Source organism: Muscardinus avellanarius (assembly GCF_963383645.1).
Source record: "Muscardinus avellanarius genome assembly, chromosome: Y".
NCBI lineage: Eukaryota > Metazoa > Chordata > Mammalia > Rodentia > Gliridae > Muscardinus > Muscardinus avellanarius.
In genome coordinates, this window is record NC_137809.1 from 9138349 (window position 1) to 9161362 (window position 23014).

The following is a 23014-nucleotide window of genomic DNA, read 5'->3' on the forward strand; positions in this document are numbered from 1 at the left end:
GGCCTAGTCGCAAGGCCCTGGGCCCCAGGTGGAGTCGTGTGGGGCACGCTGGACCCCACGGGGAAACTGGGCCCGGGTCACAGTGTGCTACTGAGTGCCTGATCTCACAACCTCCTCAAACCACACACACTGCCTTCCCTTTTTAAAAAAAAAAAAAGGAAAAGAAAAAAAAATATCGGAGAGGGGTCAAGAAGGCCGTGGCGGATGCCAGGTTACTGGGGATGCAGACAAAACTTATCCAAATGAACTGGAACTTTTGGAAAAATTCCCCACGAAGGAGGACTGCTTCTTTACCTTCTTAAGAATCTTGGACATCACCTGTAAGGAGAGAGTTTAGCGGAGACCTAGGAGAAAGGCGGTGTTGGAAGCAGTATCTGCGATGGTGGTGGAGACTTGTATTCAGGAGAGGCAGAAATATTATCCTACCAACCTTATTTTTTGGAGAAATTACACCAAACGTTGAATGCTACCGTTGTGCATGCTTAGGAACACTGGACAACATTCAGAGTGGAAAAAGAGCTTGAGAAACATTTGAAATGGTGGAGGCAGACAGCAAGCCGAGGGGAGCCGCTGCAGAACAGCCAGGCGGGATTTCTCCGCGCAGAGAGCACCTAAAGCTCCCAGTGGCTGAGCTCAGCACACACTGCAGGGATTCAGAGTGGAAATCAAAACCAAGAAAAAAAACGCCAGCCCCACAGCCGAGGGCGTAGCAGCGGCGCCATATTGCCACCGGCGGCAACAGCACCGAATTCACCGAATTCAGTACAGCTACATCTGCATACTCAAGAACAGTGAGTCAAATTGTGGGCCACAGAGGAGAAATCCCAGTACTGTACTCACTGGGACTTGACCCAGTGGGAGAGGGGTGGTGGCAGTGATATCACACCATAAGAGAACGTGCAACCTGGCACCCCCCACAGTCTAAAGCAGCCTCTATCGACTCTCTGGGTCGGAGACTCTGTGATACAACCCAGTAAAGGAGTAGTGGGGTCTGAGATACCACTGACTCAAGATCCAGAGCACCTTAAGTGAAGTCATAGTGACCCAAGGGAAGAACCCAGAGAAGGCACAAACTTCCGAAATCATGGGAAAGAGGAATAATACTGGAGCAATGAATGCTCACAACCCCACAACATCAGAACCCGATAAAACTGAAAATCAGAGATTTCTAGAAGATTAAATCAGGAAAATAACTGTAGAAATAATAGAGGTGCTTCGAAAAGAACTCAGAGAGAGCCAAAAAGAGATAAGGGATGCAATTAATGAAGTAAAGGCCTCAATTCAAAGCACAAACAACCGATTAGAACACATGGAGAACAGAATCTCGCTCTTAGAAGATGATCATTCCAAAAATGAACGCATAGTTTCTAATCTAGAAAAAAATATCCGACAGCAGGAATCTGATATTGAAGAAATATGGGCCCATTTTAAGAGAGCTAACCTAAGAATAATCGGAATAGAGGAGGGAAAAGAAAGTGAAACCAAAGGGATCAACAATCTCTTCAAGGAAGTAATAGCAGAAAATTTTCCAGACATAGAGCAAGAGGTTGATACGCAGGTCCAGGAAACTTATAGAACTCCCTTTAGACAGGATCGGAGAAGAGGATCCCCACGCCACATCATTGTCAAAATGACCAATGTGGAAGCCAAGCAGAGAATATTAAAGGCAACAAAAGCAAACGGCCAAGTGACATTCAGAGGCAAACTAATTAGAATCACTCCAGACTTCCCAAACCAAGTTATGAGAGCCAGAAGGGCTTGGAGTAACATATTCCCAATTTTGAAAGAAAACAACTTCCAGCCAAAAATTTCCTATCCAGCAAAACTTTCTATCAAATTAGATGGAGAAATAAGAAGCTTCCATGACAAACAGAAACTGAAGGAATTTATGTCTTCAAAACAAGCACTAGAGAAAATACTCAAAGAGATTAACTACAAAGAAGAAATAGGTAACACACATCAGAACTAGAGAAACAAGATTTTCCATCCAACAGACAACTAAGATTGGTTATCTGTGGAGATTCATTATTTATGTTAGTCTTTTACCTATCTCTAAAGGGTATTGTTTGCCTTTATTGTTGTTAATTTTTAGGATGTCTAGTTGGACTATTAATATACCTTCAGATATAGCATTTGGAAATATTTTATCCCATTCTATTAGTAACTGTTAACTCTGTTTACATTGCCTTTGGATATACAATATGTTTTTTATTTTTTAGGGAGTTTGTATATTCTTCTGTTGCCTGTGCCATTGAAATCATAACCAAGAAATCACTGCCAATTTCAATGTTGTGAGGTTTTATGACCCAGATTTTCTCCTAAAAGTTTATAAACTTAAGATTTATATTTAGGTCTTTTATCTATTTTGAGTTAATATTTGTATATGGGATTAGGTAAGGTTCCCATTTTATTCTTTTCCATGTAATTATTATTTTTCAACAATATTTAGTTAAAAGATTATTATTTCCACCACCAAATGTTCATGGAAACCTTGTCAAAAATAACTTGACAATATAGGGAAGAATTTATCTCTAGGCTTTTATTTAACTCCAATGGTTTATATATCTGCCTTTAGAATAGTACTACACTGTTTCAATTATTGTAGCTTTATATGGTTTGAAATCAGAAAATATATATTTTCTAGCTTTGTTCTTTTTCAAGATCGTTTTGGGTATCTAGAGTCCATGTTCTATATTAGGATAGATTTTTTTTCCTGAAAAATAAATATATAAATATATGATAGTTTCACCTAAAAAAATAGAAAAAAATATTCTCTGGTAAGAAAGTAAAAAGAAATATTGAAATGTTATCTTTAAGTCATCAAAAGCTTGGTATCAGACAAATTAAACTGTTATGTGAGATTATCATTTTTAATTTTGGATAAATTGCTATAATACTAGATGTCAACCACTAAGCCAAGCATGGGAGGGAGGGATGGGGAGAGAATGGGGTGGGGATCGGGTGGGGGCTGACTGGGCGATGTGTGCATGTATGTCTACAAAAGTTTGTATCCCACTATGATGTATGAATACAGTGAACCAATAAAAAATTTAAAAAAAATGAAATGGTGGAGGCAGTGGCAATGGCAGTGTCCAGTACGCAGGAGAGGAAGAGATCTGATACATTACACCTGGAACTTTTGAAGTAATAACTCCAGTGGCAGAATGCTACCGCCCCCCACCCCCAAGAATGTGGGACAAATGGCTGGGTGAAGAGGGTGCTCGGATTGGAGCCTGCTGAGGGGTGAGGCCTGCGACGGAGACATCAAAGCTGGGATTGGAGTCTGCTGTGAGGCAAGGCCAGTGCTGGAGCCTCCAAGGCCGGGATTGGAGCCTGCCGAGGGGTTAGGCTGGTGCTGGGGCCAGCGAGGCCAGGATCCGAGTCTGCCATGAGGCAAGGCCGGTGCTGGGGCCTCAGAGGTTGGGATCGGAACCTGCCATGAGTCAAGGCCGGTGCTGGGGCCTTCAAGTCCTGGATCTGAGCTTGCTGAGAGGTTAGGCCGGTTCCAGGGCCAGCAAGGCCAGGATCAGAGCCTGCCTTGAGGCAAGGCCAGTGCTGGGGCCTCAGAGGCCGGGATCAGAGCCTGCCATGGGGAAGGCCGGTGCTGGGGCCAGGGAGGCTGGGATTAGAGCCTGCTGTGAGGCAAGGCTGCTGCTGGGGCCAGTGAGGCCGGGATCAGAGCCTGCTGAAGGGTTAGGCTGGTGTTGGGGCCAGCGAGGCCAGGATCGAAGCCTGTCATGAGGCAAGGCCAGTTAAGGGGCCTCAGAGGATAGGATCAGAGCTTGCTGTGAAGCAAGGCTGCTACTGGGGCCTCTGAAGTCGGGATCGGAGCCTGCCAAGGGGTTAGGCTGGTGCCAGGGCCAGCGGCCAGCATTGGAGCCTGCCTTGAGGCAGGGCCATTAGTGAAGCATCCGAGGCTAGGATCTGAGCCTGCCAAGGGGTTTGGCTGATTCCAGGGCCAGTTAGGCCAGGATCAGAGTCTTCTGTGAATCAAGGCCAGTGCTGGGGCTCTCGATGCCTGGATTGGAGCCTGCTGAGGGGTAAGGCTGATGCTGAGGCCAGCAAGGCTGGGATCAGAGCCTACCATGAGGCACGGCCTCTACTATGGCCTCCCAGGCTGGGATCAGAGCCTGCTGAGAGGGTAGGCCATTACCGGGGCCAGTGAGGCTGGTATTGGAGCCTGCCATGAGGCAAGGCCGGTGCTAGGGCCTCTGAGGCCGGGACCAGAGCCTGCCATGGGGTAGGCTGGTGATGGGGCCAGCAGCCAGCATTGGAGCCTACCTTGAGGCAAGGCCGCTACTGGGCCCTCCATGGATGGGATTGGAGCCTTCTGAGTGGTTAGGCCAGTACCGGGGCCAGCAAGGCTGGGATCAGAACTTGCTCTGAGGCAAGGCTCATGCTGGAGTCTCTGAGGCCAGGATAGGAGTCTGTCAAGGGGTTAGGCCAGTTCCAGGGTCAGCAAGGCTGTGATGGAGCCTGCCTTGAGGCTAGGCTGGTGCTGGGACCACCAAGGCCAGGTTTGGAGCCAGCTGAGGGGTTAGGCTGGTGTGGAGGCCAGCGAGGCCAGAATCAGGGCCTCCCATAAGTCTGCTGCTTGAGCCAGCGAGGTCTGGATCAGTCCACCAGGTAGCCAGGCCACTACTGGGGCCGTCAAGAGTGGGATCAGTAATTGCAATGTGGCATGCACAGAGAAATATCACAGAAAACAAAAACCAGATCCTTCCCCTAATCAGCAATAACTAGGAGGAAAGGGGCAAGAGGAAGAGGTCGAGTTATAGAAAGGGCCCTATAGTGAAGCAATTAAGGTGACCAATCAGAGGGTATGGAATAGGGGAGGATGGAGCCTCTTTAAAACTCAGGAGGTACATAAACAAATGTATCAAAGTTAATCACCAAACAAGCATGGGATTGAGGGAGGGGGAGGGAATGGGATGGGGAGTGGATGAGGGCCAATTGGATGATGTGTGCTTGTATATCCTCTCAAGTTTTGTATTCCAATGTGATATATGTTTACAATGCATCAATAAAAATAAATTTAAAAAAGAAAACTTATACAACAAATTAGAAAATATAGAAGAAATGGACCAATTTCTAGATTACTACAACATTCCTAAATTGAACCAAGAGGATATGGAAAACCTTATCATACTAATATTATGCAGACATTGATGCACCAATAAAAATCCTTTGAAATAAAAAATCCAGTTATAATTAATTCTCAGCCAAATTAAGCAGCATCAAGGAAGAGCTATATTTTATGCTTCTCAAATTATTTTATTAAGTAGAAGTGGAATATTATCTAATTCACCATACAAAGTCCATATTGCTCTAATGCTTACTGCAGATAATGATACCTGAAATAAAACTTTTGATCAATTTTATTAATAAATATAGATAAAAATTATTAATTAAATGCTAGCAACTCATTTCAAGAACACATAAAAAAGGTTTCTCACCTTGACTAATTAAGTTTCAAACCAGGGATTTAAGAATGGTTCAGCCTACACAAGTCAATACGCAAAATTTGTCACAGAAACAGAACAAAAGACAAAACTACATAATCATCTCAATATATGCAGAAAAAAGTGTTCAACAAAATTCAAAATCATACTATGCTAAAAACACTGAAGAAATAAGACACAGAAGAAAATTATCTCAACATCATAAAGACAATTTGTGATAAAGCAAAACCTATTTTATACTAACCAAAAAAAAAAAAACCCTGAAGCAATTTCTGTTAAAATCAGGAACAAGACAAGGAAGGGCACAATCACCACTGTTATTCAACATAGTATATAAAAGTCTAGCTGGAGCAAGAAGGCAAGAGAATAAAATTAGAGAGATACAAAAGGAAAGGAAATTATCTGTGATCCTTAAATCCCTTCTTGCTTCTGGTTTTAGAGGATAGTGTTTCTGGTGCGAAAAGGAGGCAGAGTCTTTAAGGCATATCTGAATAAGAGAAACACTGTTATGTTCAGACTTTAGCATTAATTACAGTTACCACTAGGGGAAGACAAATTATCTGTTTTGGCATCATATTAATAGTGGTACCCTTCCTGGTTTGCATGTCCCTGCCCAGCAAATGACTAGGACATCCAGGCATGATTTATAAAGGCATGAAAAATATGTTCCCAATTGCAACTTAGGAGCTGGGAAAATGCCTAGAGACAAGTTTTTTGAGCACCATTAACAGTCACACTATGAGATAACAAGAGGCCTATGTTAAATAGGACAGAAAAGGTGGCTCCTATGTCTAGAAAGAAATTAATAGATCTTCCTTCAATTGCTAGGGTCAACCAGAGCTTCTATGTGGACATGATTATTCTAGTGGGATCCTTTGAAGGATGCCCCAGGAACAGTCAGTCCATTTCTTGAACCAAATGACAGGTTGTCTCTTTTTCTTGGGGCCTTCACCCCTTGGGAAAGCCTGCCTTTCAGTCTTCTCCTTTGCAATTCACACAAAGTCTGGGCAGCTTGCTTGGTTGGCTTGGTTTACAAAGGCAATCCTTTGAGCAGTGGCCATATTTCTTACCCTTAGAGCAGGCTAGAAGCTTATAGCCCCTGGAGCCTATAGCACAAAAATTAGTTTCTTGAAGAACAGATACTAGGGCATCAGCCTGTCTCTGTCTCTGTCTCTCTGTCTCTGTCTCTGTCTTTCTCTGTATCTTTCTTTCTTACTCTCTCCTTGCTTTTGAGCCTCCTCCTAAATTACTTTTCAAAGATATCTGGAGATAAAGGAGTATGTTTAATTAGTGCCTATTTGAACCTCTCCAAAGAGCTGTAGAGTTTTTATCTTTACCCTGAGTAAGAATAGTTTACTATAATTGATAGGTTTAGAACAGCTTCTTCTAAGGCCCTCCAATATACAGATATGAAAATGTTTTAGTCTCCACTCATCTAAAGGATTATCTGCATCCTGCCTTGGGTATTCAGTAGGGACAGCTTGGAGCACAGTCTGGTATATTTATAATTATTCCTGAGAAAGTTTTTCTTTTTTATCAATTGAAAAGGTTTATCTTCAAATTCTTCAGGAGCATCTAAGACTGCCCTTCTTTCATTGGCTATAAGATTTTTGAACCATTTTAATCTTACATCTATCCAGGAAGGATCAAAGACATGAGTAAGTTTCTGAAACATCTCAATATATTTATCTGGATCACCTGGAGATTTTCCTAGATCAACCATAATATGTTTCATTTCTTGAAGGGAAAAGAAAATCTGTACTTGAATCTGTCTCTGATGATTCATATCCTTGGTGAAAATGGTCATAATTTGGTTGACTATATAAGAAGTATGGATAGATTCAACAAGAGAAGCTCCAGAAACATGTTCTGTGATGCAACCATTATGGCAGATACCAAACAGCCAATTAAAATGGCACAGAATAACTTAGGTCTTAGTTTGCTTAGTTTGTCTTTGAGAATTTTTAATCCTGAGTTTCTTTGCCAAGGGTGTATGATGTTTACAGAAAACTGTCCTTGAATTTGTTTTCTTTCTTTCTTTCTTTCTTTCTTTCTTTCTTTCTTTCTTTCTTTCTTTCTTTTTCTTTTTCTTTTCTTTTTTTTTGGTGGTGGTACTGGGGCTCCTGGAAGCCCTGCTACCTCTGGGCTACACTCCCAGACCTATTTTATACTTTTTTATTTTGGGGAACAGGGTCTCTTAAGCCAGCAGGACTGGCTTTGAACCAGCGTGATCCTCCTGTCTCTGCCTCCCAAGCACAGGGATTACAAGCGTGCACCACCATGCCTGGATGAATTTGTTTTCTTAAATATCTTAAAGTAGTAATGTTAGTCTATGTGATGCTGGGGTGCGTAAAGCAAAAGAATATATTTCATGAGTATATTTAAAGTCCAAGTATCATTAGTATCATTTAAGGTATAGTTAGAGTTGAAGACTAATACATAAGTATGAAGAACACCATTCCATAATAGTTATTAATCTTATGCATAAAGGTCCTGGGATAATTGGCAAAATGAGAAAAATTTCCATGTGAGACACTTCTAGGAAATCATGGAAATACAAGCATTCAAACCTTAAAATGCCAGGGTCCTATATATTCAGTTTTATTAATTTGCTGTACAGGCCTGAAAATTCTCCTTTACTCAATGAAATGGCATTATTGCTAGGGGTAGAAAAGCTAAGCTGATGATGATTACTGGTTAAATGTTCATAAGGTCCTCAATTATGTTTAAGACTTAGACCAATAAATTTATACCTAGAGTGAGAATTATGACAGGGTGGACAAAAATAATGACTAGTTTGTCAGCCTTCCCCAAAGTATACATTTTTTATGGTAGAACATTAGGTGGATTATAGGGAAGGCAAGTTGAAGTATTTACAAAGACTTTCAAAATAAAGGTTAGATTAGTGGAGTCAAAGGACAACCTCTGGTAATATAAATATTTCTGAGATGTATTCTGAACACAATGGGTGGAAGGTAGTAAGATAGAAAAAGAGGTAATAATTCAGAAAATAACTCTAGAGTCTCATTAAGTAGTAACCACTCTTTTGTCCTCTAGGGCATTTTGAGGAGTTAACACTGCTCCTTCAGTTCATGAGAAATTATTAGTAAAATAGAAAGGTCAACATCCCATCATGTCATAGTCTTAAAAAGAAGAAAATTGATTACTGGACCCAATATGCATATTGACATGTTTCTGGGCCAAATTAAATGCAATTTTTTTTAAAATTTGCTGTGTTCCTTGGAAATAAATGAGATAACAGTGAGTTTGTGAACAGATTTTCTATCATGCAGGGAGATCCTTTTGTTGGTTAGAGTGTTCTGAACAAACTAGGTAATCTGTTTTATTCTTCCTTAGGTTACCATTTGACTTCTCAGCATGATAACATGTAAGTTGAATAAAGATACACCTGATGTCTGGGGAATCAGCATAATTTCTACTAAATAGATACTTCATTTGTGGAATCAGGTTTGTTGTTTGATTGCTCCAGCTCCTTTGGCAAGCAGCACAAGTGGTCCAGTTATATAGGAACACTAGCACAAACTCTTTCCAAGATTAGCAAGGAAGAAATTGAACTAAGAGGACACAGCAAGCCTAAACCAACTAATAGCAAGCAAAAAAACAAAAATAGCAATAAAAATTCTGCCATCAAAGAAAAGCCCACACCTACAAACTCTACAAAACCCTCAGTAAAGAACTAATCTCAGTACTCTACAACTTGTTTTGGGAAATTGAAAGAGATAGAATTCTCCCAAATTTCTTCTATGAGGCCAGTATCACATTAATCCCAAAACCAAATAAAGATACCTCAGGAAAGAAAAATTACAGACCAAAATCCTTGATAAAAATGCAAAAATTCTAAACGAATTACTAGCTATACAAATTCAAACCCATATCAAGAAAATTGTACACCATGACCAAGTTGGTTTCATCCCAGAAAAGCAAGGCTGGTTCAACACACACAAGCCAAAACACATTCAAAACCATATCAAGAGAATTGTATACCAGAACCAAGTTGGTTTCATCCCAGTTAAGCAAGGCTGGTTGAACATATGCAAATCAATACATGTTATTCACCACAGAAATAGAGCTGCAAACAAAAACCACATGATCATATCAATAGATGCTGAAAAAGCATTTGACAAAATCTAACACCCATTCATTATAAAAACACTGCAGAAAATTGGGATAGAAGAAACATATTTTAACATCATTAAGGCAATATACAACAAACCTAATGCCAACATCATATTGAATGGGGGTAAAACTGCAAGAATTTCCTCTAAATTCAGAAACAAGACAAGGATTCCTATCACCACTCCTTTCCAATATAGTCCTTGAGACTCTTGCCACAGCAATAAGACAAGAGAAGGCTATCAAAGGAATTCAAAAAGGAAAAGAGAAATTAAAATTATCTTTGTTTGCAGATGACATAGTCCCTTAACTAGAAGACCCAAAGAACTCAACCAAAATACTGAAGCTGACTGATTCAGCAAAGTTGCAGGATACAAAATCAATATGAAGAAATCAGTTGCTTTTCTATATCCCAACAATGAATCCACAATGAAAGAAGTAAAGAAAATCATGTGGCTCTTTGTAAGGGACTTTAGAAAAGGGTCTTGCAATGAATGCTTTAAAAAAATTAATAGATTTCACAAACCAAAAAAATTAAGAGTATATGGCATTCTATTTATGCTTTGAAATACAACTCTTGACTCCCTTCTTTTTTATTATTCTTAATACTGATAGAATATATCCTAATGCAAGTAAAGTTTGTAAAGCAACAACAGTTTTAAAATTGGAAGTCAGAATTTTGTTTAATTTAGGCTGTTCTAATTTTTAGTAAGGTACATACTATATATTTTAAGTTAGCCACTATATTCAATGACTGATTACAAAATTGCTGGAGGCAAAGAAAGGCTGTAGCCAATTGTGATTTTTGAGCAGAGGAATGTTTTTTCTTAAGTTAGAGAAGGTTAATAATCAGTAGAACAGGTTTTGAAGGCAGCGAATACAAAAGGTTTATATTGATAAAGCTAAATTTTATTAAAAGTTAACAGCAAAAAACCATACAGTTTTAAATATGAAGAAAATAAAAAGATGTCTTATATAAAATAAAAAATTAGGTTTTGGGGCTGGTTTTTGAACTAGTATAAAAAAAACCAGAACATGTTAATATCTTAAAAAAATTAGATGTTTTAAACAATTAAAATCTTTTAATTTAGATAACATAATTTAGGCAAGATAAAACAATGTGTTTATAGTAGTTTTTTAAACTTGGCTTAAAACGTTTTTACTCATAAATATAGAATCACATATTAATCAGAATTTTAACTTTTATTAACTTTTGTTTAGTAACTTAGGTTTAATTCACATCTAAGAATGCAACTATAAAATGTTTCTTACATATATGAAGACACTTTTAATGGACTCAAATATATTGTTTTGCTGATGTTAAAAAGACCATGAATATTTTATATTTAGCAGTTGAAGTTTATAATTTTAACAAACATAATTAGTATTAGGCTACACCTCTATTTCTAATTTTATTACGTGTTTTTTAAACAGGGTCTCATTGACTTGAAAAGGGCCTCACTAGGTATCTGAGGCTGTCTATAAACCAGAATAGTCCTGCTTCAGTCTTCCAAAAGCTGAGTTAAAAGTGTATGCCACCATATCCATACTACAGTTTATGTTTTTAAGACTATAAACTTTGTATAAAAGCTTATATAATTGGTATTTTCACAAGTCACTGATTTTATTTTATTTTTATTTTTTTTATTTTTTTGGTGGTACTGGGGTTCCTAGAAGCCCTTGTACCTCCGGGCTACACTCCCAGACCTATTTTTTTATATTTTGAAACAGGGTCTCGTAAGCCAGCACAGCTGGCTTCGAACCTGCGTGATCCCCCTGTCTCTGCCTCCCAAGTGCGGGGATTACAAGCGTGCGCCACCATGCCCAGTTTCACAAGTCACTGATTTTAATGGTTGTTTTAGGTTATCTATAAAGACCAGGATGTTAAGCATAGTTAGCATTTTAATCTTTTGTGTAAGTAAAGAAAAAACTAAAATGATCATTATACTTTAAAACATCTAACAATACAATCTTTTCTTGGCAAGAATTTTAGAAAAGAATCATGTTAGTAATTTTAATGATGTGTTTGATTTCACCAACAAATTTAACTTATTTTTTAAAAACTTAAGTTACATTCCAGGAATATGGCAACCAAGAGAAGCAGCACATCTCAGTCATGCTGACACTTGATCTTTACAGTAATGAAAACAAGTCTTGACAAGAGAAAGAACCAGCATAAAAAAAAAAAGAACCAGCATAAATTTGAACAAAAATGAAGCTTGGAAGACAATGGACACGAAGAGATTCAAAATGGTGACTGCTGGATGCAGCACATCTCAATACCTGGAACAAATAAAGTTCAACTACCAAGAAGGCAGTGTCTTGACAAAAAAAATCACCAGAAGATACCCATGAAGCAAAACACAGATGGAAACCACAGCAGAAGGAAATCCAGTACTCTGAATTTAAGATCCACTGCAAAAATCCTGAGCACACAACTGACCTGGTGTGGCAGCCAGTGCCATTGTGATCCACTGGTTCAAACTGTGATTTCCACTCTTTCCTCCAGCCTCCCAAGATGCTGAAAGGAAAGAAGGCCAAGGGGAAGAAGGTGGCCCCGGCCCCTGTAGTTGTGAAGAAGCAGGAGACAAAGAAGGTGGTGAATCCGCTGTTTGAGAAAAGGCCCAAGAACTTCAGCATTGGACAGGACATCCAGCCCAAGAGGGACCTCACCGCTTTGTCTAATGGCCCCACTACATCCGGCTGCAGCGACAGAGGGCTATACTCTACAAGTGGCTCAGGTGCCTCCGGCAATTAACCAGTTCACCCAGGCCTTGGACTGCCAGCTACCCAGCTGCTCAAGCTTGCCCAAAAGTACAGACCCGAGAAGAAGCTGGAGAAGAAGCAGAGGCTGTTGGCCCAGGCTGAGAAGAAAGCTGCCAGCAAAGGGGATGTCCCCACAAAGAGGCCACCAGTCCTTCCAGCAGGCATCAACACTGTCACCACATTGGTGGAGAACAAGAAGGCCCAGCTGGTGGTGATCGCACATGACGTGGACTCCATCGAGCTGGTTGTCTTCCTGCCTGCCTTGTGCCACAAGATGGGGGTCCCCTACTGCATCATCAAGGGGAAGGCAAGGCTGGGGCGCCTCATACACAGGAAGACTTGCACCACAGTTGTCTTCACACACGGTTGGAAGATAAAGGAGCCCTGGCCAAGCTGGTGGAAGCTATCTGGACCAACTACAATGACAGATAAGATGAGATCCACCATCACTAGGGAGGCAACGTCCTGTGGCTCGCATTGCCAAGCTGGAAAAGGCAAAGGCAAAAGAGCTTGCCACCAAACTGGGCTAAATGTACACAATCGTTTTCTGTACATAAAAATAATTTAAAAAATTGTACTTCAAAACAAACAAACAAACAAAACAAAAAAGCTGATTTCCAGCCTTGGAACTGCCATCTGAGGAAATCCCAACATATCATCCAAGGACTGGAAGTGCAGAAAGCAGCTGCAGAGCTGAAACATTGTAAACAACCAGTACCATGCTTCAAGAATGCAGAAAAAGATCCAAAAGCCTGTGCATTCACTAGAGGCAGCACCCACAGCAGCACACTGTGCCCTCAAGAGACCAGCCTTCAGGACAACACAGTAACTACTTGCATTACTTGTTACTTGGTGAAGGGGGAAGACCACCCAGAGCAGCTGCGAGAAACTGATGGTCTAAAACCTGACAGCCCATCCCAGACATAATCCACTTAAATAATCCAGAGACACAGGAAAGGCATAGTGCTCAAGGAATGGTATCTTCACAGGGTCAGAGGGGGTCACTCCAAGACTATACTGAATGCCCTCTGCCACAGTGGTGCACTGTGCCCTACAGAAACCCAGCCCACAGGACAGCAAGGTAATCACTTGCATTACTTGTTACTTGACAGAGATTGAAGATCACCCAGAGCAGCCATGGGACCATGGCAGGCTAAGACCTGGTAGCCCATCCCAGAGGTAGTCCAGTTAGAACAACCAGAGATACAGGAAAGGCATAGTGCTCAATGTGTTTTGCAGACACAGGGTCACAAGACTCCAAGATTTACACTGGATGCACTCTGCTGGTGCCGGGCAGAGGGGGTCACTCCAAGACAACACAGGATGATTTATGCTGGTGCTGGTAGGGAGGCACAGGCCCAGGGAAGGAAGGCACAGAGCACAAGGCCTCAGATTATAGAGCCTAGCCTGGGAGCACAGAGCCAGAGCCAGTGAGTGCAGAGCACAAACACATAAAATTGAACAAAATCTGACAATAGGTTACCAAGCAAATGAGTGACATTGAAATATACTTCAGAATCTACAACAGTGAAAAGACATACAGACATTATATGAGCCTGGGACCCACATATGCAAATTAGCAGGACTGCTGTTTTTTATGTATTTTTATTTGTCTCACATTGTTGTTAGTTCTTTTTGTTCTTTTTTCTTATGCACCTTTTTTCTTTTGATTGGTATTTTGTCTTTGATTTATAATTGTTAACTTTGTAATTTGTTACGTTACTTTCTGCATGTTTCTTTGCTCCCATTTTTTACAAACTTTCTTGTTCTAACTTATCTACACTCTTCTCTCAAAACTGTTTTTTCCCTTACTGTTATCTCCTTGTTTTGTATCCAAGCTATTCCATATATCCATACCTAAATACTAACTACAAAAATCCTGCTATCTAACCTCTCATTCTCAAACAGATACTATCTTATTATACTTAATTCCTTACTCAACTTAATCATATCCTCTACTTTATCCAACTCCTGTACCCATCACCCCAGCTCCTCCCCCCTTATCCAACCCTTACAATTGAAAAAAGGACTGCTTACCCATGCATGAAGCTGCTGAAACTGCTCAATTCCTACTGCTAAGGTTGAATCAGTCAGATTACCCCACAGAATTACACACAAAAGAGAAGATTTCAAGACATCAGAAAAACAAACCTAAGAATCCTTAAATAATGGGAACTAGGAAGAGTGAGGAAATAAAGGAAATACAGAATAATGTCCTACAAGAAATGCAAGAAGGAGAATTCTGAATGCAGATCTTCAATATGATGAAAGGCCTCACAGCAAGTGTACAGAAAATGAAAGAGGACATGGAGACATTAAGAAATTATCTGAAAGAGGTCTGGATTGAAATGAAATAGTCAATAAATGAAATGAAGACAGCAATAGAAAGAAATTCTGGAAGATTAAATGAAATGGAAAGTAGAATACTACTGTTAGAAGACAGTTATTCAAAACCTAAACCATAGTCAACAACATACAGAAGGCACTACAGCATCAAAACCCCAAATCCAATATTTTGGAACAATATGAAACATCCTAACTTATAGATAAAAAGCATTGAAGAAGGGATAGAGTTACAAACCAAGGGTCTTCATAATCTCTTTAGAGAAATAACAGAGAACTTTTCAAAAATGGAAAGAGACTTAGACATACATGTACAGGAGACATACAGAACACCATTAAGACAAGATGAAAGAAGGGCCTCCCCACACCATGTAAGATGACCAACAAAGAATCTAAGGAAAAAATCGTAAAAGCATGCAAACAAAAGAATGGATGACATACAGTGGAAAATAAAAACACCACAGAGTCTACAATGAAAGTCATGAATGCCAGGAGAGACTGATGCAATGTAATTTAGGGCCTAGAAAAACACAACTTCCAACCAAAACTGCTATATTCAGCATGGTTATTATTCAAACTTGATGGAGAAACAAAAGTGTTTAAAGATAAGCAGAATCATAAAAACACAAATACAAAGCAAATGCTAGATAAAATGTTTTAAAAAATAAACCATAAAGAAGGGAAAAAATTTAGAACCAGAGAAAAGATGAAGTTGATCAGGAGGGCAACTAAACAAAGTATAAGTAAAATTAAATCAAACATAAGATAAGACACAAAATGGCAGGAAACAAAATCATATTTCAATAATAACCCTGAATGTCAAAGAACTTACTCACCAATTAGAAGACATGAACTGAAAATGTGGATTTAAAAACAATTCAAACATATGTTGCCTGCAGGAAACTCACCTTACAGTCAAAACATTCATAGGCTGAAAGCAAAATGATGGAAAAAGAAATATCATGCTAATGAAGACCAAAAATGGCAGAAATAGCAACACTCATATAAAACAAAGTAAGACTTTAAGCTAAAACCCATCAGAAAAAACAAAGGCACTTCCTTTTATTAAAAAAACAATTCACCACAAAGATATAATGATAATAAATGTTTATGCCCCAAATGTATAACTTACCTAACTTGAAACAAGAGGACCAACCAGTAGCAAGCAAAGAAATAAAAACAGCAATATAAATTCTGCCATCAAAGAAAAGCCCAGGCCCTGATGGGTTTCCAGCTGAATTCTAAAAAAGCTTCAGTGAAGAACTAATGCCAATACTTCACAGCTTGATCTAGTAAATCAAAAGAAATAGATGCTAAAAGGCATTTAATAGAATCCAACACCTATTCATGTTAAAAATACAGAAAAATGGAATACAATAAATGTCTTTTAACATCATTAAGCCAACATCATATTGAATGAGGAAAAACAGCAAAAATTTTCTCTAAATTCAGGAACAAGACAAAGATAGTCCTCAAGGCTCTTGCCAAAGCAATAAGACAAGAGAAGGATATCAAAGGAATTCAAAGAGGAAAATAGAAATTAAAATTATCCTTGTTTGCCAGGTGTGGTGGCACACAGTGTAATCCCCATGCTTGGGAAGTGGAGACAGGAGGATTGCACAGGTTTGAAGCCAGGCTCACTGGCTTAAGAGACCCTGCTTCCAAATAAAAATATAAAATAGGTCTGGGAGTGTAGCCTGAAGGTAGAAGGGTTTCCAGGAACCCCAGTAGCACAAAAAATTTTTTTTGTTTGCAGAGGACATGATTCCCTATCTAGAGGAACCAAAGAACTCAACCAAAAGACTACTGGTGCAGATAAAGCAAATCAGCAAAGTTGCAGGATACAAAAAGTCAATCTAAAGAAATTATTTGCTTTTCTTTATACTAACAATGAACCCACAATGAAGAAATAAAGAAAACAATTCCATTCACTATAACCTCAAAACAATAAAATACCTAGGAAATAACCTAACCAAAGACATAAAAGACCTCTACAGTAAAAACTATAAAACATTTTTAAAAATTGAAGAAGACCTTGGAAGATGGAAAGATCTCCCTTGCTTGTGAATAGGGAGAATAAATATCATCAAAATTGTCATTGTGCCAAAAGTGACCTACATATTCAATGCAATTTCTATTAAAAGACATTTTTCATAGACCTAGAAAATTTAGTCATGAATTTTATATGGAGAAAGAAAAATCCCCAAATAACCCATGCAATTCTAAACAATGAGAACCATGCAGGACACACCACAATTCCTGACTTCAAATTATACTACAGGGCAATAGTTGTAAAAAAAAAAAAAAAGCATAGTATTGGGACAACAACAGGCATACAGACCAATGGAACAGAAAAGAAGATACAGAAACAAACCCACAGACTTATAGTCAAATGATCTTTGGCAAAGGGGCCAAACTCATATGTGAGAGAAAAGACAGCTTTTTCAGCAAATGTTGCTACAAGAACTGACTATTCATTTGTTGAACTAAATCCTTGCTTCTCACCATGCACAGGAATCAACTCAAGCTGGATCAAAGACTTAGAAATTAGACCAGAGACTGTGAAACTATTAGAGAAGGGTATAGGCTCAAGACTCCAACATATAGGCACAGGCAGTAACTTTCTCAATAAGACACAGGAAATTAAACAAGGCACAGGAAATTAAAGCAATTGGGATGGCATCAAACTAAAAAGTTTCTGCTCATCAGAGGAAACCATCAAGAACCTAAGAAGTCCTACAGAATGGGAGAAGGTCTTTACTAACCATTACTCTGATAGAGGGCTAATATCCAGAATATACAAAAAGCTCTAAAGACTCTACACTAGCAAAACAGACAACCCAATCAAGAAATGAAAATCTGAATTGAATAAATACTTCACAAAAAAGACATACAAATGCCCAACAGAAACCTGAAAAAATGTTCAACATCATTAGCCATCAGGAAGATGTGAATCAAAACTATGCTGAGATTTTATCTAACCCCAATCAGAGTGGCAAGCATAACAAAGTCAAATGCTATTGAGGATGTGAGGAAAGAGGAACTCTTTTACATTGTTAGTGGGAGTGCAAACTAGTTCAGCAACTATGAAGGTCAGTGTGGAGATTCCTTAGAAAACTGGGAATGGATCCACCATATGATCCAGCTATACTACTCCTGGGCATTTGTCCAAATGGGTTGAAATCAGAGAACTTCAGTAACACATGCATACCCATGTTCATAGCGCAATTTGTAATAGCCAATAATGGAACCAACGTAGGTCTTCATCAACAGATCAATAGATTGCAAAATTATGGTAACTACACACAATGTAATTCTACTCAGCAATAAAAAAATCATGTCATTTTCAAGAAGATGGAAAGACTTGGGGAATATTATGATAAGTGAGATCAGCCAAGCACAGAAAGAGAAGAAATATGTGTTTTTTCTAACATGTCCAAACTAGGAAGTATTAGGGACACCAGATAATTGAGGGGAAACCTCAGTAAAGCTAGAAAGGAAGTATAGAATAGGAAAAGGCTGAAGTTGATTAAATGGAGGAGCTACATTCAAATATATGTATAACTGTGAATGTAGCACAGTCAACATGAACAGTCATTGTTGGGAGGAGAAAAGAAAAAGACTGAGGGGAAGGGTACCAAGTACTGTGTGGATGTATGCCATTTTCAATGTGATCCACATAAAAATAAAAGAAATTTTAAAAACTAAAAGTAAAACTATAAAAAATAAGTAATAATAATAATAATAATAATAATAATAATAATAATAATAATAATTGGCAATGGACACAAAGCTAAAGGCAAAACAGAAGATAGGAAAGTACCCTTCTAGCCCCCAACAGCAGTGCCATCTTGTCTAACTGTGACATGACTGCTGGCACTGAAATCTCCAGAAACATCCAGGAAAATAGCCAATGACTTTAAGTGAAGTAAGTGGATGCAGCTCACTAGAATTGTAAGTGGTCCCCTCCTGTTGCTTGAACCCCAGCTACAACCTGCAGTAATGGTGGCAGAACTCTCCATGTCCTTCTGAGATCCAGAGAGGCACTCAGCTGTCTCTGCAGGAGACTGCCCAGCACAGCCACAGAGATTCAACAGCAAGCAATATATTTGCCAAATCTGAGACTTTTTAGTTCACCTTGGTGAAGGTGAGGGTGGAATCTGCTACTGTTCACAACAGGGGTATGGATTAGAAGATAGCCCCCAGAACCAACCAGAATAAAAGGCATAGGATTTCTAGAGATCACCACAGACAACCCATCATATTGACCTGGTGTGGGAAGCCAGGGTGTGGCATGTCATCCCAAGATGGCGCCCGGGCTGACTGCCAAGGATGGTGGTCTTGGCTGGCGCATGCGCTGTTGGTCTTGGCTGGCACATGCACTGTTGTCAGTATCATGCGCCTCATGCATGGACTGTGATGTAATGCCTCGTGGTTAGGCCAGTACACCTATGAGGTACCTTCTAGGGAGCATGGAATGGACATGGGCGGAATGGGATTCATGGATATTTTGGGAACAGGCTTGGTATGGTATATAAGGAAACTGCTGCGGGGAATAAAGAGGAAGTAGCTTCATCAGCAAGTTGGCATTCGTGTGTTTCTTCCCTAGGCTCTGCTGGTCAGAGCCTTAGGGTCGCGACAACCTGGGAAAAATCATACCAATACAGCCCTATCTGTAAAGAATGCAAATTCCTTCATATACACTGGTTCTGAGCCTACTGGCACTTGCTGCCTAAACAGGCAGAAAGAGATGCAGCTTTAGCATGGAGACCTGCATTTAACACTAAATTCAGCTCCAGTGGTACTAACCACCTGCATAGACTAATCTTTAGTAAAACATTTAAATAAAAAAAATAAATCAAAATAAAGAGAAATAATAGACATCTTTCTAAAGTAATACTAAATTTATATGGTTTACCTCTCCAATTATAAAAGATACAGATGCAAAACATACAATCATACAATATGTTATTTCAAAACAATATACAACTATATATTTTAGAAGAAATTCACCTATTAGCAAGAATATTTAAAAAATAAATGATAAAATATTAAATATTATACAAAGGGAGAGGAAAGCCAAACAGAAGTACCTATTATTCTCATATCCTATAAAGCAGTTTTTAAGTCAAAGCTTATTAGAAGAGACAGAGTAACCTTATGTTGGTAAAGAGAGTGATTCAACAAGAAAGAGTAATGATAGTAAAAATGTATATATATATATATATATATATATATATATATATATATATATATATATACACATATATATATATGTCATTGTCCCAATTTTATAAAACAGATACTCCTTGACATTTGAACTCAGATAGACTATGATACCATAATTCTTGGATATACCTCTCATCAATACAAAGATTATCCAAGTAAAACCCAGCAAAGACTCCTCAGACTTAAAAATACTATAAGTCAAATAGATGCAACAGCATTTATAAAATATTTTACCCAGCCACAACCCAGTTTATATTTTCCTCGGCTTCTCATGAGATCTTTTACAGTATAAACAATTTTTATATAACAATGTAAGTTTTCACAAATGCCAAAAAATTATAGGACCTCACATCTTTTCAGATCATAATAAAATATTAGACTTTTTTTGTGGTACTGGGGTTCCTGGAAGCCCTTCTACCTCTGGGCTACACTCCCAGACCTATTTTATTTTTGGAAACAGGGTCTCTTAAGCCAGCGTGGCTGACTTCGAACCTGCGCAATCCTCCTGTCTCCACCTCCCAAGTGCAGGGATTACAAGCATGTGCCACCATGCCCAGCATAATATTAGACATTTTCAACCAGATAAAAGACATAGAAATTGCATAAAAATATAAAGATTGAGCAATAACCTTTAGCAGAAGGGCTGAATCATGAAAAGAAATGAGAGAAATCCAAAAATTTCTAGAATAAAATAAAAATATAAATAGTATATATCAAAATCTTTAAATCAGTAATTATAATTAATCTAATAAACAAAACTAACCATAAAATTACAAAACAAAATATCTAAAATTATTCTTTTTTTTTTTTCCACTGGAAAAAGTTTTATTGAGATCCTACCAGCTGCACAATGTCTTCCTGGTATCAGGCTCCTTCTTCCTTGGCAATCCGGTCTTTTTTGAGATTTACTTCATTCGTATGTCCCTGGAATATTTTAATAGGTCTGTCTTGTCCTAATTTGCAGACATGAATGCACATATCTGTACTACAAGAAGCAAAGGTGTTGTTGCTCTGCCATTCAACATCCAATGCTGGTGCTGAATGAAAGGAAACTGTTGCTTGGCTTCACTAGTATGTGCATCCCAAATAATTGTAGTCTTATCTACTCCAGCACTTAAGATGAAATTTCCTTTCTTATTCCATTTTAATGCAAATATAGGACCTTTATGCTGTCCTAAGGTGCTAGCGAGATTACCATCTTTAGTCCATATTCTGGCAAATCTATCATATGAGCCAGTTGCTAGAAGTGTACCTTCACTATTCCAATCTAGAGATGTTACATCCTTGTTGCTTGGAACATCTTGCCCTCCTTCTCGTATACAATGTCTAAGTACTAACTGTGTGGAGCCGCTAGTGCTATTTTCACTAAGATTCCATATTCTTGCTGTTGAGTCTCCAGACCCTGATGCCAGAAGATCACTAACGGGGTTCCAGGCACAGATGAAAACCTCAGATTCATGGCCCCGTAACACGACTGCTTTATTAGGAGGGATTTCAACATCCCCATCCACTTCCATCATATCAGTATGATTATTTGCTATGGTATGTGCTCCATTCTCCTCTCCATTTGCTGTGTTTTCTCCATTTTTTGCAGATCCTTGTTGGTTAGCAGCAGCTGCAGCAGCTGCAGCAGCTGCTGCCTGCTGCTGAGCAAGCTTATCTCTATAAGCTTGTTGTCTTGTTTGTACTACATCAGGCATTACGGCATCTATCAGGGACAGAGACTCTATGGGTCGACCATCAAACAAGGTACCATCCTCATTAATACTAACTTCTGCCTCTACATACTGTAGACCTTTCTGGATGATAGAAATCAATGCAGCAGGTGGGACAAGTGCACCTTTTATATTACTTTGACTTATATGGCTTTCTATACCAAAGGTAAATGCTGAATGAGAAAATCCTGACTCTTGCAAGTATCTATATACCAAGAAGTTGACCTCATCACTGCTTATACTCATCTTTATTCTCACTTAAACCATGAGGTCACAACACATGATATAACCCTCGTATATGATGTTGCTGAGTTCCATAAAGACAAGCATCAAGCAGCATGATGTGACAAAAAGAGTCCTGGACTGATCAGAAGACATCTGTTCTAGTCTAAGACCTCAGTTTCCTCATCATTGGCAGTGCATTGATGTGGGGATTCACAACTCTATCCGGTGCCACCAGTCACGAACTGCTGTTGCTGATGCCGGACGCAGGCAGTAACTTTGCCAATTCTACACTTCTGAACCCAACTTCAAGGCAGCCCTCGCAACCCTGCAGGCCGCAAGGCCGCCCGCGCCTGCCGCTCGCGGCCGGGTAGGCCAGGTGGGCCGGGTGGGCCGGCGCGGGGCAGGCCGCCCCGCCGGCTGGGGCGCTATGGCGGGCCCGGCCTCATGATGGCTGCGCGGCTCGCGGCGCTGCGGGCTCTCCCCGAGCCCGGCCTCTAAAATTATTCTGATGGTAGACTTTTTTTTACTGGATTCTTGGGCTCATGCAGTCAAAGAATAAACAGTCTCAACCATAGAAAGGCCCATGTAAAAATATGAAAATTTTATCTTAAGTTAAAAAAAATATAGAGGCAAGAAAGCCTTTATACATGAGGTGAAGAACCAAGAGATGTTCACCAAAGCTACCTAATGGTCTAGGAGTTTCTGTATTCTTTTTGTCTCTTTTCATCATTCTCCCTACTCTCCTTTTTGCTTACATGCATCCAGTCCTGTATGATTATTTTTATTTTCTGTTCACTGTGAGTTATGAACTAGTCAGACATCCCTGAAATTGTTGGTTTAATCAGTAGTTTTGGACAAACATGTGAGCACAATGTCTGTGGTCAGCACATAGGCTCATTGTTTAAGGCCAGTCTAAGGTCAGGCTCAGGAACCATAATTCTAACCTATATTACATAGCAGTCTAAGAAATGGCACTCAGATTTGTCATTAAAGACCCCTCTGACTCTTGTCCTTTCATTTCATTTTCATTAACTTTGTGATTTATGGGGTCCTGAAACTTTTGCTGCCTACCTGTTTATAACTGCTTATAATCAAGAAAGTAAAAAAAAAATCCTCTAAATTCAAAATTATTGAGCACTG

At 39.3% G+C, this 23014-nt stretch overlaps 1 protein-coding gene and 1 pseudogene across 2 annotated transcripts in view; one reads left to right on the top strand and one right to left on the bottom strand.

Annotated features, from left to right (window-relative positions):
* Positions 1-21895, bottom strand: part of LOC308279535 (F-box-like/WD repeat-containing protein TBL1XR1) — a gene marked incomplete at both ends in the record, with an annotated part of 935328 nt that extends 913433 nt beyond the window's left edge. The window contains 2 exon segments of the mRNA XM_080719661.1: positions 20844-20980; positions 20983-21895. Coding sequence (XP_080575787.1) covers positions 20844-20980; positions 20983-21895 — 1050 coding nt within the window.
* Positions 12115-12892, top strand: LOC308279558 (large ribosomal subunit protein eL8-like; annotated as a pseudogene). Its single transcript has one exon. The product of its transcript is annotated as a large ribosomal subunit protein eL8-like (transcript).
* Positions 21896-23014: the final 1119 nt, after the last annotated feature.